The sequence below is a fragment of the Mirounga angustirostris genome, unplaced genomic scaffold (genome assembly GCF_029215605.1).
Source record: "Mirounga angustirostris isolate CCGP_5_RB_7025 unplaced genomic scaffold, mMirAng1.0.hap1 SCAF_17, whole genome shotgun sequence".
NCBI lineage: Eukaryota > Metazoa > Chordata > Mammalia > Carnivora > Phocidae > Mirounga > Mirounga angustirostris.
This window is the reverse complement of record NW_026991725.1, coordinates 44,338,599-44,352,138: the sequence shown is the minus strand read 5'-3', so window position 1 is coordinate 44,352,138 and position 13,540 is coordinate 44,338,599. Positions and strand designations below refer to the sequence as shown.

General features: G+C 56.5%; 2 protein-coding genes across 4 annotated transcripts in view; one reads left to right on the top strand and one right to left on the bottom strand.

The window, feature by feature from the left end:
- The window catches only part of HEXD (hexosaminidase D), a 34,082-nt gene that overhangs the window by 5,787 nt on the left and 14,755 nt on the right, over positions 1-13,540 (bottom strand). The window contains exons 9-13 of one of the 2 annotated variants that reach the window (XM_045888212.3): positions 13,152-13,234; positions 12,212-12,290; positions 12,035-12,136; positions 11,732-11,821; positions 4,937-11,194 (exon numbers count right to left, since the gene is read on the bottom strand). In XM_045888212.3, the coding sequence (XP_045744168.1) occupies positions 11,008-11,194; positions 11,732-11,821; positions 12,035-12,136; positions 12,212-12,290; positions 13,152-13,234 (541 nt within the window). In that variant the 3' untranslated portion in view covers positions 4,937-11,007. Of the gene's footprint in view, positions 1-4,936; positions 11,195-11,731; positions 11,822-11,846; positions 11,899-12,034; positions 12,137-12,211; positions 12,291-13,151; positions 13,235-13,540 lie in introns of those variants that run through there. The other variant, XM_064582432.1, reaches the window with a different exon arrangement.
- LOC123853640 (cytochrome b-245 chaperone 1) lies at positions 6,122-10,639 on the top strand. Of its 2 annotated transcripts, XM_045888217.3 has the most exons (6): positions 6,122-6,241; positions 7,081-7,122; positions 7,739-7,812; positions 8,415-8,511; positions 8,997-9,141; positions 9,512-10,639. In XM_045888217.3, exons 1-6 carry the CDS (start codon positions 6,157-6,159, stop codon positions 9,630-9,632), a joined length of 564 nt encoding a protein of 187 aa, XP_045744173.1. In that variant the 5' UTR covers positions 6,122-6,156; the 3' UTR covers positions 9,633-10,639. The 2 variants fall into 2 exon arrangements, with proteins under 2 accessions (XP_045744173.1, XP_054366604.1); XM_054510629.2 differs by lacking the exon at positions 7,081-7,122.

Genomic DNA, 13,540 nt, shown 5'->3' with positions numbered 1-13,540 from the left:
TGCAAAGACACTACAGTGTCTGAAGGCTATGTGTGTGTTTAATTTTGTAGATTCCATCCACTCCCTCTCTTTCGCCTTGCATATCATTATAAAGAAGTCAGGTGGTTTGGCTGTAGGGTTTCCAAGAATTGCTGCCTGCACCCTTCTGGAGTCCTTTAGTATACCCTTGTCCTCTGAATTCCCAGGAAAGAGTAGTCGAATGTTCTTGTGCCTTGATCCCAGGTTAAATTTTTTGGCAAGACTGTTTCATAGATGTTGTTGTGTAATTCCATCAGGAGGCTACACTAACTCCTTCCTGTGATATTAATTAGCACCCATTGATAAAACTGCATAGATCCATTCATTCATGACAGCAGTGTTTTAATCCTACCATTTCTTATTAATTTATTAGCAGGAATATATTTTTTTTAAAGATTTTATTTATTTATTTGAGACAGAGTGAGCACAAGCAGGGGGAGAGGGAGAAGCAGACTCCCCGCTGAGCAGGGAGCCCATCGATCCCAGGGCCCTGGGATCATGACCTGAGCCGATGGCAGACGCTTAACGACTGAGCCACCCAGGCGCCCCAGGAATACTTTCATAATGAGAAATTCCTCTCATCCACTATTTGGTTACTCTGTTGTAAGTTTTATAAAGAAAGGTAAGATGAATGTATAAATTGGTAAAAAAAAAAAAAAAAATCATCCAAGTTCCTTTCTCAGCATCCTCTGAAAGTGAACAAAGAATTTAAAAATAGATCATTATGAATTACGGATTTTGGGGGCTCCTGGGTGGCTCAGTCGGTTGAGCATCTCAGCTCAGCATCTTGATCTCAGGGTTGTGAGTTCAAGTCCCATGTTGGGTTTCACGTTTAAAAAAAAAAAGTTACAGATTTTTAAAAAAGATTTTATTTATTTGACAGAGAAAGACACAGTGAGAGAGGGAACACAAGGAGGGGCAGAGGGAGAGGGAGAAGCAGGCTTCCCGCGGAGCAGGGAGCCCAACACAGGGCTTGATCCCAGGACCCTGGGATCGTGACCTGAGCTGAAGGCAGCCGCTTAACTGACAGAGCCACCCAGGTGCCCCAAGAGTTATGGATTTAAATGGTTGAAGATTTTCAATTCATTTGAATTATTGTTCTTATTGATACTCAAACCCTTTTTTTCTTTTTTTCTTTTTCGCAAAGAGAATCTCTTCAGCTAGGCTCCAAAATTTTTTTGAAAAGATGCTCAAATGCTAACAGTCCTTTTGCTTTTTGATACATTTGCTTGTACATTTCCTGTTTTAGACTTGAAATCAGTCCTTTCTCCAAAAAGCCTGGTTCCTTTAGTAGGAATTGGTATTTAAAAACCACAGAATGGATCCTAGAATTGCTCATTGCTACTGCATTGGTCATTGTTTCCAGGACTTTTCAGTGGACAGCATGAGGACACATGTATTTTTTAAAGCAAAATACATTATGAACTCACACTGGTCCTTCTAATTCAAATCCAGGAATATAGGGTTCTAAATAATTGATCTTATTGACCTCACATCCATTACTCCTGTCTGAAATTCCTGGTTCCCAGTAGTACCTACCTAACATACTCATTTGCATGGTCTCCTATTACGTACGTAAAAAGTCTCACACTATGCTAACTAACTCTACTATGCAGAATAAAAACACATTTTACATATTACATTTCAATATATATTTGCATCCTGTACACCCCCTTCTTAAGTGATAGTACCTTACACACATTTCTCCATCTTGCTTTTTTCATTCAACAATACATGCTGGAGAGCATGCCATAACAATGTATAGAGATATTCCTCATTCCTTCGTGAGGATATATGTATTTCACAGGGTCCAATCAGGAGAGAGAAAGCACACAGTAATTTGAACAGAGTTTAATATAAAGAATTATTAGCAATAACTGGGGATTGGAGTGAGGGATTGGCCAGTAAAGAGAAATGAGACTATAAAGAATGCAAGAATTGTAAGAAACAAGGAGTAACCACAACCACCCCAACCAGGGCTATGACAATGAGGAGCTCACTATCCCCAGGGATGAGATCTAGACTGTTGGAGAAGGCCGCCTTTGGCTCACTGGATGGCAGAGAAGCTGTCAGATGTCGCAGTGATGGAACTTGCTGGAAATCTTCTCTGCAGGGTGCTGGGGAAAGGTTTTTTTCCACAGAAGGGATCTCACTAGAGGTACTTTTCTACAAAACCACTCAAGGGGTTGTGAGGGGAAGCTGGTGGGTACTGGTTACTGCTGACCAGTGTGCACTGTAAGAGCTGGATGCTGGAGAAGGCCTGGGGGCTGCAGGAGCCTGCAGACCCAGCACAGCAGAAGCAGGAAGAAAAGCTCTTCCTCCTGCAGTGTCTCTCCAGCACCCTCTATTGACAAAGTTTAGCATCATGCCAGAGAGTACACAAAAAATAAGAGGGCTCAGATCCATTTTCATGGATCAGGCAATGAAGTTTGAATTTAGAGCTGAGATAGAATGCATTAATAATTGGCACAATATACAGTTTTATTCACCCAGTCCCCTATTTATGGATATTGTATTTCCGGTCTTGCTATTACCAATATTCAGCAGGATTCTAACCAAATTAACTGTCATTTGTTCACACATTTAACATTTGTAAGAGTCCAGTGCAGGCTTCATTTTTAAATAGCATATAATCTAGTAGAAAAGGTGAAATTATGCAAATAAAATGTAACGCAAAGTAGAATTTCCTGGGTATCATCTCAGTTCTACCTAAATTCTGAGGAATAAGATCACTTCCAGTTGCAGCAAGCAGGAAGGACTTAAAGAAGGTACTGACAATTCAAATAGACCTTCAAGATGGTGTAGGGGAAGTCCATTTCAGGAAGATGGAATGTGAGCTGAGGGGTCAGGTCAGGGAGCCTGATGTGTTCAGACGCTGCCCAGTTTTGCTGCAGCAAGAGTAATGGTCTCAAAGTGTGGCTCCGGGACCAGCAGTATTAGCAACATCTAAATTTTACGCTCCCACACACCACTGGGAACAGGTGCTAGCAACCTGTGTTTCAAAAACCTGCCCGGTGATTCTCATGCCTGCTCAGGTTTGGGAACCACAGGCAGAGAGTATCTGAAGCAGACTGGTAAAGTAAAAAAGTCGTTTCCAAATTTTTGATCATGTGCTTATATTGGGAAATCTTCTAGGGTTATGCACACCGATGTACATGTATTTCTTTATAAGGACTATGCACCGTTGTACTCATCTTATGTAAGTTATAAAACACATGGAGAATAAACAAGAAGAACGATGGGAACCGAAGCTCTCCTCTGTTCTTCCAGCACCCCACATGGCCCTCGACCGCCCGCTTTGGAGAGCACTCGGGGAGGTGGGCAGTGACTGTGGTGGAGGCTCTCCTGTTTCAGGGAGGGCCCTTCCCTTCATCTGCTCAGAATTGGAAAGGCAGTTTAGGGTCCTGACCAGGGACCACGGGATTGAGTCCTGCTTCGGGCCTCATCTTTCCGCAGTAAGGGAAGGTGGTGTTTTGGTGGAGCAGGTAGGCCACCTCCGTGGCCATTGCAAGGTTTTCCTGGAGAAAACTGTCTTTCCTACTGCAAGTCTCCGACAACAGCCCAGCCAATGAGAGAGGCCCACTGCCCAGCCAATGGAGGCAGCCACAGCCCAGCCAATGGGAGACAGCTACAGCCCAGCCAATGGGAGGCGGCCACGGCCCAGCCAATGGAGGCAGCCACAGCCCAGCCAATGGAGGCGGCCACAGCCCAGCCAATGGGAGGCGGCCACAGCCCAGCCAATGGAGACGGCCACAGCCCAGCCAATGGGAGACAGCTACAGCCCAGCCAATGGGAGGCGGCTACAGCCCAGCCAATGGGAGGTGGCTACAGCCCAGCCAATGGGAGGCGGCCACAGCCCAACCAATGGAGACAGCCACAGCCCAGCCAATGGGAGGTGGCTACAGCCCAGCCAATGGGAGGCGGCCACGGCCCAGCCAATGGAGACAGCCACAGCCCAGCCAATGGGAGACGGCTACAGCCCAGCCAATGGGAGGTGGCTACAGCCCAGCCAATGGGAGGCGGCCACAGCCCAACCAATGGAGACAGCCACAGCCCAGCCAATGGGAGGCGGCCACGGCCCAGCCAATGGGAGGCGGCCACGGCCCAGCCAATGGAGGCAGCCACAGCCCAGCCAATGGAGGCAGCCACAGCCCAGCCAATGGGAGGCGGCCACAGCCCAGCCAATGGAGACAGCCACAGCCCAGCCAATGGGAAACAGCTACAGCCCAGCCAATGGGAGGCGGCCACAGCCCAACCAATGGAGACAGCCACAGCCCAGGCAATGGGAGACAGCTACAGCCCAGCCAATGGGAGGCGGCCACAGCCCAGCCAATGAGAAGCCACCACACTTCCAGCTCCCAGCTTACTCCAATGGACTTCCTGTTTACAACAATTCACCCCCCCCCCCAACCACCCCCACCCCATATAAAAAGAGCCTCCTCTCCTTACTCTCTGGACAGGTCTGTGGCTGTGGTGGAACCTGTGTGTCCTGGGTTGGGCTTCACCCTTCTTTGCTGGTGAAACAGCGGGCAGTGTTACTGTTAAGGTGAACATTTTACTGGGATTGCACTGAATCTACAGATCAAATTAGCAGAATTTGTCTTTTAGATGACTTTTCAACGCATGAACGACTATCTTATCTCTACTTCAGTGTCACTAGACTTTACCATTTTTGCCTTAGCTTGTACACATCTGTTGTTAGATCACCTTCAGATACTTCCCATTTTTGTCATTTTGTTTTTTAAAAGATTTTATTTGAGAGTGCGCGCGGGAGAGCGAGCACGAGCTGGGGGTGGGGAGAGGGAGTAGCAGACACCCCGCTGAGCGAGAGGCCCGAGGCGGGGCTGGAGCCTTGAGCAAAGGCAGACGCCTAACCGGCTGAGCCGCCCAGGCGCCCTTTATTTGAGGCATAATTTACCTTCACGGACTTCCTAGGGTTCAGTTACCCCGCAGACGTTCCCAGGTGGCGGCCGTCACCAGCACAGGCCACCCGCTTCCTGCCCGCGCTTGCTAGCGGTGCTTCCCCACGACACCCGGGATACTCAGGAACCGCTGATTCTGCCGCCTTGAGGCGAGGACGAGGTCCTGCCCCAGCCCCGCCCCAACCCGGAAGTCGGCCCCGCTCGCTCCCTGGAGCCCGGAAGTCAACTACAGCCCCGCCGAGCCCCCGGAAGTCGGCCCCGCCCGCTCCGCGGAGGCCGGAAGTCAGGCACCCCGCCCCCGACAGTCCGGAAGTCTGCGGTCCCGCCCCCAACCCCGGAAGTCGGCGGCCGGCCGCCCGCCCCAGGTCCCGGCCCTGCGCCCGCGCCCGCGCGGTCTGGTGCTCGGTAGGCGCGGGGGTCGGGCCGTCTTCGCGGGCGGCGGGCGGGCGGCGAGCGGCCCGGGCGGGCGACGCGGCGGCGGCGGGGCGTCTCGGAGCTGCGGGAAGCGGGCCGGGCGCGCGGGGCCTGCTGGGTCCGGCTGCGGCGGAGCTGCCGGCCGGCGTGACGCGGCCCGCCTGCGTCGGGGGTAGCCGGGCGGTGGACCAAGACCCGGCCCGCGTGTGTATCCGCTGAATCCACCCTTTACTGTCTAAGCTTGGTCCGACTCCCCTGCAGAGTCTGGAAAGCTTCCCGGAACTGGGTGCCCAGCCCGCGCTCTGCGTGCGTTGCAGTCCGCGGGGCAGCGTGCGTTCAGCAGGTGCTCGGGCGCTCCCGACCCTCCGCCGCGCGTGGCCTGTTGTCCCGGCGGCCGGAGGGACTCAGCCCACGACGGGACTTGCAGTGCCCTTTCCGGGTGGAGGCCCGCAGAGGGAAGGGAGGGCATTCTGATAGGTTCTGCGAGGGTGGCGGAAGCTTAATGCAGCTGAGGGCTAACGGCTTCCGAGGACTGCGGTTTCCCGGTAGGACGGGCCAGCTGGTGGTCAAGAGCTTGTCGACGCTTTGCGAGTGCCGAGCTGGGCAAGCAGCCCCCGTGCGATCCGCGTAACTGAGCAGAGAAGGGCCTTGCAGAGGAAGGGGCCCTTGGGGGACTGCGGAGACCGCCGTGTGGTGAGGAGCTGGGCGCTTGTGAGCAGGCACTGGCGTGAGGACTCCGGCTGTGCTGTCTGCCCTCCCAGCCCCTGTCTCCTGTCGCGAGCGGTGCGCGCTCAGTCCAGGGATGTACATGCGGGTGGAGTCACGCACCAGCTCCTGCCTCCATCTGAAGAGGGCTCCAGGCATCAGGTCCTGGTCTTTGCTTGTTGGTAAGGATTTCCGTATTTCCCCGCAGATTAAAAATCTAACTTAAAAAAGATGAAAATGAAACTGTCCTCTGTTCTGTTTCCCCCAAGTATAGCAATTGTTTTGCTATTTTGTATCTTCCAGCTTTTACCCTATATGCACAGCTTTTGCCCTACATGCGTGCCTTTACAGAGCATCTGTCCTTTTTTCCACCACTTAATATCCTAATGTTAATATTGTGCATGTTCTTTTGAGGTCCTCGTATTCCTTTTACTTGCTTCCATACACCTGGTTGCAGGTGTAAGAGGCTTACGTGATGGGCCACAGTTCATTCCCATTTTTTCCTTCGTCCCTCTCACTGTCCATCAGAGGGTCCTGCACTGGAGGGGCAGCGCATGGTGTTGATGGGATCGGACATATGAAGAGGGGCGTGGCTGTGCCTTCAGCAGCTTGTCTCTGGTCCCTCTTTCCCGTGACCCTGCATGTGGCTGCCTGCCTGTTCTGCTTCACGTGCCATGTTGTGATTCTTTACCTACATCTTATGCTCATTCCACACCACATGCTGTTGGAGTAAAACCCTTGCTGTCGGCTGCTCTGTCTGGTTTCCCAGCAGCTCTGGAGCCTCGGGTAGAGGAACGTATTTAGGGAATCCTATGAATGGCATTTGCCCCGTTTCTGAGTGCACTTCCTGGCTGTTTCCCCCACTTCTGAGCCTGGTGGTCTTCTGTCCCCCTGCCCCCCACCCCCAGCCATCCCTGGCACCAGGGAGGGCCTGCTTGTCTGGGCCTGTGGCTCCTGGGAGGAGGGGGCTCTGGGCTCGTGGTGGCCCAATAGGGAGGCACTTGCTTTCTTTTCTCTGCAGGAATCTTGTCGATTGGTCTGGCTGCTGCGTACTACAGTGGAGGTGAGATGCATCACCCCCCCGCCCCCAGTAGCTTCCTTGGCTGTTTGGGAAATAGAGAAAAGAGAGGGAACCCACCATTTGTGGTGCTCACCGAGGCCCAGCCTTTGGGGCCACAGGTGCCTCTGCCTCTTGGCTCGCACGTGCAGCCCCAGCTCCGTGTGCTGCTGTGTCCTTCCTAATACGCTTGTCCCGTGCAGCCTGTGCTTTTCCCTTCTTGTATCTGAAGCACTTTCCTGTGTCATGACACATTCTTCAAGAAGGTGCTCTCTCGTATTTGCCTGAGGCTCTGCTGCAGGCTGAGCCACACTTCCAGCCACCCCTGCAGGTTCCTCTCTCCAGGATCACAAACTGCGCCACGATCGGCAGAGCCGGGTCAGCCCTGACTCCTGTGTCCAGCAGACACTGGAGGGACAGCAGAGGGTGCACAGAGCTGGCCGAGCATTTCACACGTGGTTCTGCGTGACAGCAGTGTCGGGTGGCCGTCCTGAGCCGGGGTCAGCCAGCCCCAGATGCCGCCCCTGCCCAGTGTCAGCTGGGGAGGGCCCCCCATGGCATGTTGGCCTTCACCTCTCTGCTGCTGTCCCTCACCCGGCTGCGTGCTGTGTTTGCTCTTCAGATAGTCTGGGCTGGAAGCTCTTCTATGTCACGGGCTGCCTGTTCGTGGCCGTGCAGAACCTGGAGGACTGGGAGGTAAGGCCAGCACAGGTGAGGGTGGGAGGGTGCAATGGGAATCATAGCAGGAGGAGAGGCTTTGGGGCCTCACACACTCCCCATCCGGAAACCTTAGCTTAGTGGTTTCTGGGCCGAGGAATTTTCTGAAGCTATTTTTCTCGTAGAAGCTCTTCATGACTGTTTGCACCAAAATTCTTTACTCCCTAGTGTTGCCAATAGCACAGAACAGAATGAGGGCCAGTCCGTCTCCCTTGGTGGCCAGCAGTCTCCCCTGTGCCTTGGTCCCTTTCATGAGGAACCACAGGACTCGGGTGCTCTCTGACCTCCAAACTTTGACCTCTATTCCTTTGTTTGATGACCTCAGCTGCTGTACTTCCCTTTTGCTTGGGGAGAGCACCTGCTTAGACGCCCCTCTTTCTCTCTACACCCGTGGCCCTGTGCTCCCGACAGACAGGAGCCTGGGAGGGTCTGGCTGTGGGTGTTCGGCTCTGGCAGAGCTGGGTGTCTTCCCGAGTGTCCGCTCCCGCAAGTCCAGGCCCCCCTCTGGAAGTTCCACGTGTGGCTGGCCTGCACACACTCAGGCCCGCAGCCGGATGATCCCCTTCTGGCCGGTTTTCCAGGAAGCTGTGTTCAACAAGAGCACTGGGCAGGTGGTTCTGCAGACATTCAGCTTGTACAGGAAGCTGCTGACTCTTTTCAGAACTGGCCACGACCAAGGTGAGGCATGCAGAGTGTACGGGACACAGGGTGCGGCAGGAGGCTGGTTATTCCAGACTGGATGGAGGGTGGTGAGCGAGACCGCAGAGACCAGGCCTGAGGCCCAGAAATGGGGTGGGTCCGAGCTGGCCGCTGGGTGACACAGGGTGACCCCGGACATTGCCTGGCAGCCTCTAGCTCAGTGGCTGGTCATTAGGCACTAGGAAGGCATTTTTCAACGGCTGGGGGAAGATGAAGCAGAAAGACGGGCAACACAGACCTTAGCCCGTCCCTGACGTGTTGCTGCTCATGGGAGCACGGGCAGGCTTTCCAAGGTGACCACGGGTGTGCTGGATGCCCCTCCTCACCCAGATGGTGCTCTCTGCACCAGCCTGTGCTGTGGCCACGGACCTGTGGCGCCGTCCTCTGGAGAGTGGCTGTGCCCAGCACACAGGCGGGAGGGGCAGGTGGGGAGGAGGGGACCCCTGACCGACCCCCACCCGCAGTGGTGGTCCTGCTGAATGACATCCGGGATGTGAACGTGGAGGAGGAGAAAGTCCGGTATTTCGGGAAGGGCTACGTGGTGGTGCTGCGGTTTGCGACAGGCTTCTCCCACCCCCTCACCCAGAGCGCTATCATGGGCCACCGCAGGTAAGCTCTGGGCAGGTGACTTGATTGGCCACAGCTGGCTGCCTGTGCCCCTAACCCTCCCATCAGGTGGCCCCCACAGTGGACTTCGTGGCTGGGCCCAGGGAGAGGACTTGGAGGAACGTGGCCTGCCCCTGCTGCTAGGGGAATGTTGGGAGTCTCCACAGGGACAGAGGGGACGGGGACGAGTCTCCATGAGGACAGAGGGCAGGGCTGGGGTCAGGTGAGGTGGGGACCAGAACAGAAGGCACCATGTCCTTAGAGGGGAGCCCTGGAGGTGGCAGAGGTGGGTGGTCCAGCAGGAGAATGGTGTGGGCAGCAGGCACGTCTGCCATGGTAATCTGCCCTTCCTCCCGGTGTCGGCCTGGCCCAGTGACGTGGAAGCCATCGCCAAGCTTATTGCCACCTTCCTGGAACTGCACCGCCTGGAGAGTCCTGTGGAGCTGTCTCAGAGCAGTGACAGCGAGGCTGATGGCCCAGGGAGCCAGAGCTGATGCCCACAGAGCCCCTGGCCTTGGTTCTGGTGGTGCCCTGGTAGGCCTGATGGGCCACTGGCAAGTCTTCTTCCAGCACCTGGGTGTGTCTCTGGCAGTGCCAGGGTGGGACCCTCAGCCATTCCTGCTGCTTGCTTCCGCCCTCTGAGCAAAACCATAGGCTGATTTCTGCAGGCCTCAGAGCTGCCTCCTCCTGGCATCAGATGGCTGGCCCCAGCCTGGGTGGTGTGGGTGGGGCGTGAGGGCACACGTACCCCACTGCCCCACCAACTGTGTGGGGATCAGGTCTCTGAAATGGGGAGGGATGCCCAGGCTCCCGGCGGGGGGGGGGGGGCGGCAGGGAGGTTCGCCAGAACCAGCTCCCCCAGCATTTCAGCTCCCCAGTGAGAGCAAGGCTTTAGCAGGTGGGCCCAGGGCCAGTGGCTGGGTTAGGCTCTGAGGATGCTAGGATGACAGCCACACTCTCAAGTTGTCCGTGGGAATCCCAGGGGGTCCTGCCCCACATGCTGTAGCCCTTCTCGGGCTCAACGTCCTCAGTGGTTAGAGTGCGGTGCTTGCCCAGCGTCTGTAGGGCCCAGGGCGGACGCTGAGGGTCCCATCTGACTATGTGCACTGCAGCCACTCCCAAGGCCTCCCCAGCCCACAGACAGCACCTGTCCAGCTGGGCCTGCAGCTGGGCTTTCATGGGGTGGGGGAGGCCTCATGCAGGCCCTAGACGAGGGCAGCTCCCTTAGGAACCCAGGCAGGACGTGGGCCCAGGGCTGCTGTAGAGGTGGGGGGCAGCAAGGGCACCTCTGAGCAGGCACTCAGGAGCTATGCCTAGGACTGGCTGGGGAGCACTGCAGAAGAGGGTGGGTCTCTGGGGAGACCCACCCTCTTCTTAGCAGAGGTCACCAACAGCTCTAGTTTGGGGATGCAGTCATTTACACATGCCAAAGTTAGGTTTTAAAGTGGTAAAATCTGAAAGCCTTCTTTTTCTAAAATAAAGTATGAAATGTTGTAACTGGTTTTTGGTGTGGTCATCCCGACTGGAGGATGTCCTGAGTTGTGGAGGGATCTGTTTGGCTGGCTCCCCTTTGCCTTTGCTGGGCCTGCAGGGTGAGAAGAGTCTCGGGACCACCGTGCAGGACCCATGGGAGGAGCAAAGTCTGAGTCCCACTAGCAGGAGTTCTAGCTCCCACTCTCCTTTTTATTTCAAGCCAACAGGTTCTACATGCGGATCAGTAAGCAGGCCTCAGTGTGTGTCCTTCTTGGACATTTCCCACTCATCTTTCTCAGCGAGAAATGTCTGCACCGTGGGTGTGGCCTATTGCAGGTGGTCCCGGGTACAGGGGGAGGCCGGACGCAGCTGGACAGGGGTGCCTGGCCCCACGCCTCAGGGGTCCTGAGCTGTGAGCGGCCTGGGGCTGGCTGCCTCTCTGAGGTCCTGTAGCAAACCCTGTAGCCGCCTCAGGCTGGGCTGCACGTTCTCCTCCAGCCACTCCTCCACGGTGTCTGGGTAGAAGACGCGATGCAGGGCGGCCTCCAGCTCCTGCACCAAGGTGCTCCACCTGGCCAGGAGGCTGAGCAACACAGCCAGTGGTGAGCCCGCCTGGCGAGCACCCCTGGGTGACAGCTCACAGCCTATGCACTACACTCACATGCTGCACAACCCCACGGGTCGGTACGGTTCTATGCCTCAGTTTACCCATGCATAAAACGGGGCTATTAGTGCCCACCTCACGGGGTGGTTGGGAATAAGTGAGTTATGTTTTCACATCTGAAACTAGAATGCTTTTGACAACTGGCTGGCAGGGTTTGTCTTTAGGCGTGAACCTGTCGACATCGGACAGCATCTTTCACTCAGTGGGGACACTGCGTTGGCCTCAGCTCAGAGCTGTGAGCCAGGAGAGCAGCAGGGAGGGCTGGCTGGCCAGGATGAGCCCTGGACCCTCACCCTTTTAGGCTAGGAAGGCCCTGGCTCCTCGAACGCTTATGGCACAGGTGATTCAGCAAAATTGATTCATCTAGGAATTCACGGCTGCAATACCTAGAAAGCTCGTCTTGGTTCAAAGCCGATAGCCCCAGAGGACGTGTAGCCCTGGGGGTGGGCAACTAACCTGAGCGCCTGGGGCTGGATGTGCTGGACCATGACCGGGTGGATGAGCTTCCGCCTGCGGTGGTAGGAGCTGAACCAGCCAGTCACGTACCTGGGGGGCAGACCCACGCATGCTGGTGGACCCTCTGCAGCTAGCAGGGCAGCCTCAGGGTGGTTTTAAAATAACACCTTTGAAAAAACTTAAAAGAGTCTGGGAGAAATTTTAAAAAGCTGGTTCCCCCCAGAAAGTCTCTGTATAGGACAGGCCACCCTCACCCTGTCCTGTTGGGAGTGGGGGGGGGGGGCTCAGGCCCTGCCCACTCACCTGTCCCTCTCCAGCAGCGCGTCCACAGAGCTGTGCAGGTGGAGGCCGATGTGCGTGACAAGGGCCAGGATGTCGCTGCCAGGGAAGGAGCCGGCCCCCTCACTGCACGAGAGCCGTTGTGCTGAGATGGGGGTCCCAATGCGAGGGGAGAGGCAGGGCTGGGGTGGGGGGGCTTACCTTGTAAAATCAGTTATTTCTAGATTAGAAATCCCAAGAAAGTTCTCCACTTTTGCTTTAACATCTTCGGCAAAACCTCCTGCAACCAAGCACAGACGGAGATGGTCAGCGGGGCCTCTGGAGGAGAGAGAGGCTGGGCCCTGCACCACCGCGCAGGCCTGGTGGCAGGCAAAGTGACCAAGGTCAGCGTGCACGTGCCAGCCCCAAGGAGACCTCGGGGACGGGGCTGCTGGTGCAACACATGAAACGGGCTCACCACGGAAAAACGAGAAAACCAGATGCAGAGCGGCACCATCACGAGGGGCCCACAGGTGTGCGGGACATACGCAGCACCTGGCAAGCGCGGTTGCTCACACGTGGACTATTCCAGAACAACGGACACGAGCCAGCGAGGCTTGCGCGGGAGCAGCTGGTGGGGCAGGAGGCCCGTCTCCACAGAGGGGAGGGCTCCGTGGCAGCGGCGCCTGCCTCCGAGGTGGGCAGTGGTAGCCAGCACCGTGTCAACAGCAGAGGCGGCCGCGGTGTCCCCGCACCTTTCCCTGAACGGTTCACAGCTAATGCTTCAGAGGGCATCACGTAGAGGGAAGGCTCAGTGTCCGTCCTTGTGCCACTTGTGTGCGGCCTCTAGCGGTGGGGAGCCAGGCCCCGTGCACCCCGCGTCGCCCCCGCGAGCCCAGGTCTCTGCCTGAGTGGGGGTGCCCTGGCTGGCACTGGGCAGCCAGGCATTCAGCAGAGGCCTTTTCTGCACCCACCCACGCGAACTGCTTTCACAGGCTTGCTGCGTCTGGGGGCAGCCGGGGGGTGGGCGGCTGAGCCCCGCTCCACTGGGGAGGAAGACCACAGTCCAGCTCCAAGGAGGCGCAGTGGGGCATCCGGCACCGGGCTCTGCGCCCCACCCACGCCCCGCGCCCCCGCACCCCGGGAGGAGCAGGGGCCGTACCGTGGAGCAGTGACTGCAGGCAGACGGCCAGGGACGGGATTCCCACGGGCAGCAACTCGCACAGCACGGAGAAGTGGTCGTACCTAGGTCCACGGGAGAAGGCCGCTCAGCTCCCGCCGCCGTGCCCACACGGCAGATGCCTGCACACTCTCCCAGCACACGGGACAGGCCTCGAGAAGCTCCCAGAGTGGGCTGCTGCCTCTGGACATGTGCCACCCAGAGGCCCTGCTTGGGGCTTACTGCTCTGAGGTGGCCACCCTGACTCCGCTGTGGGAGGCCTGAGGGTCGGCAGGGCATGGGCGGGGGCCTCCAGCTGCCTCCCCCTCTGCCCTCCCAATCGCAGGCATGGACCTGTGGCTAGGACTTGGCCAGGAACAGGGCTTCACTTG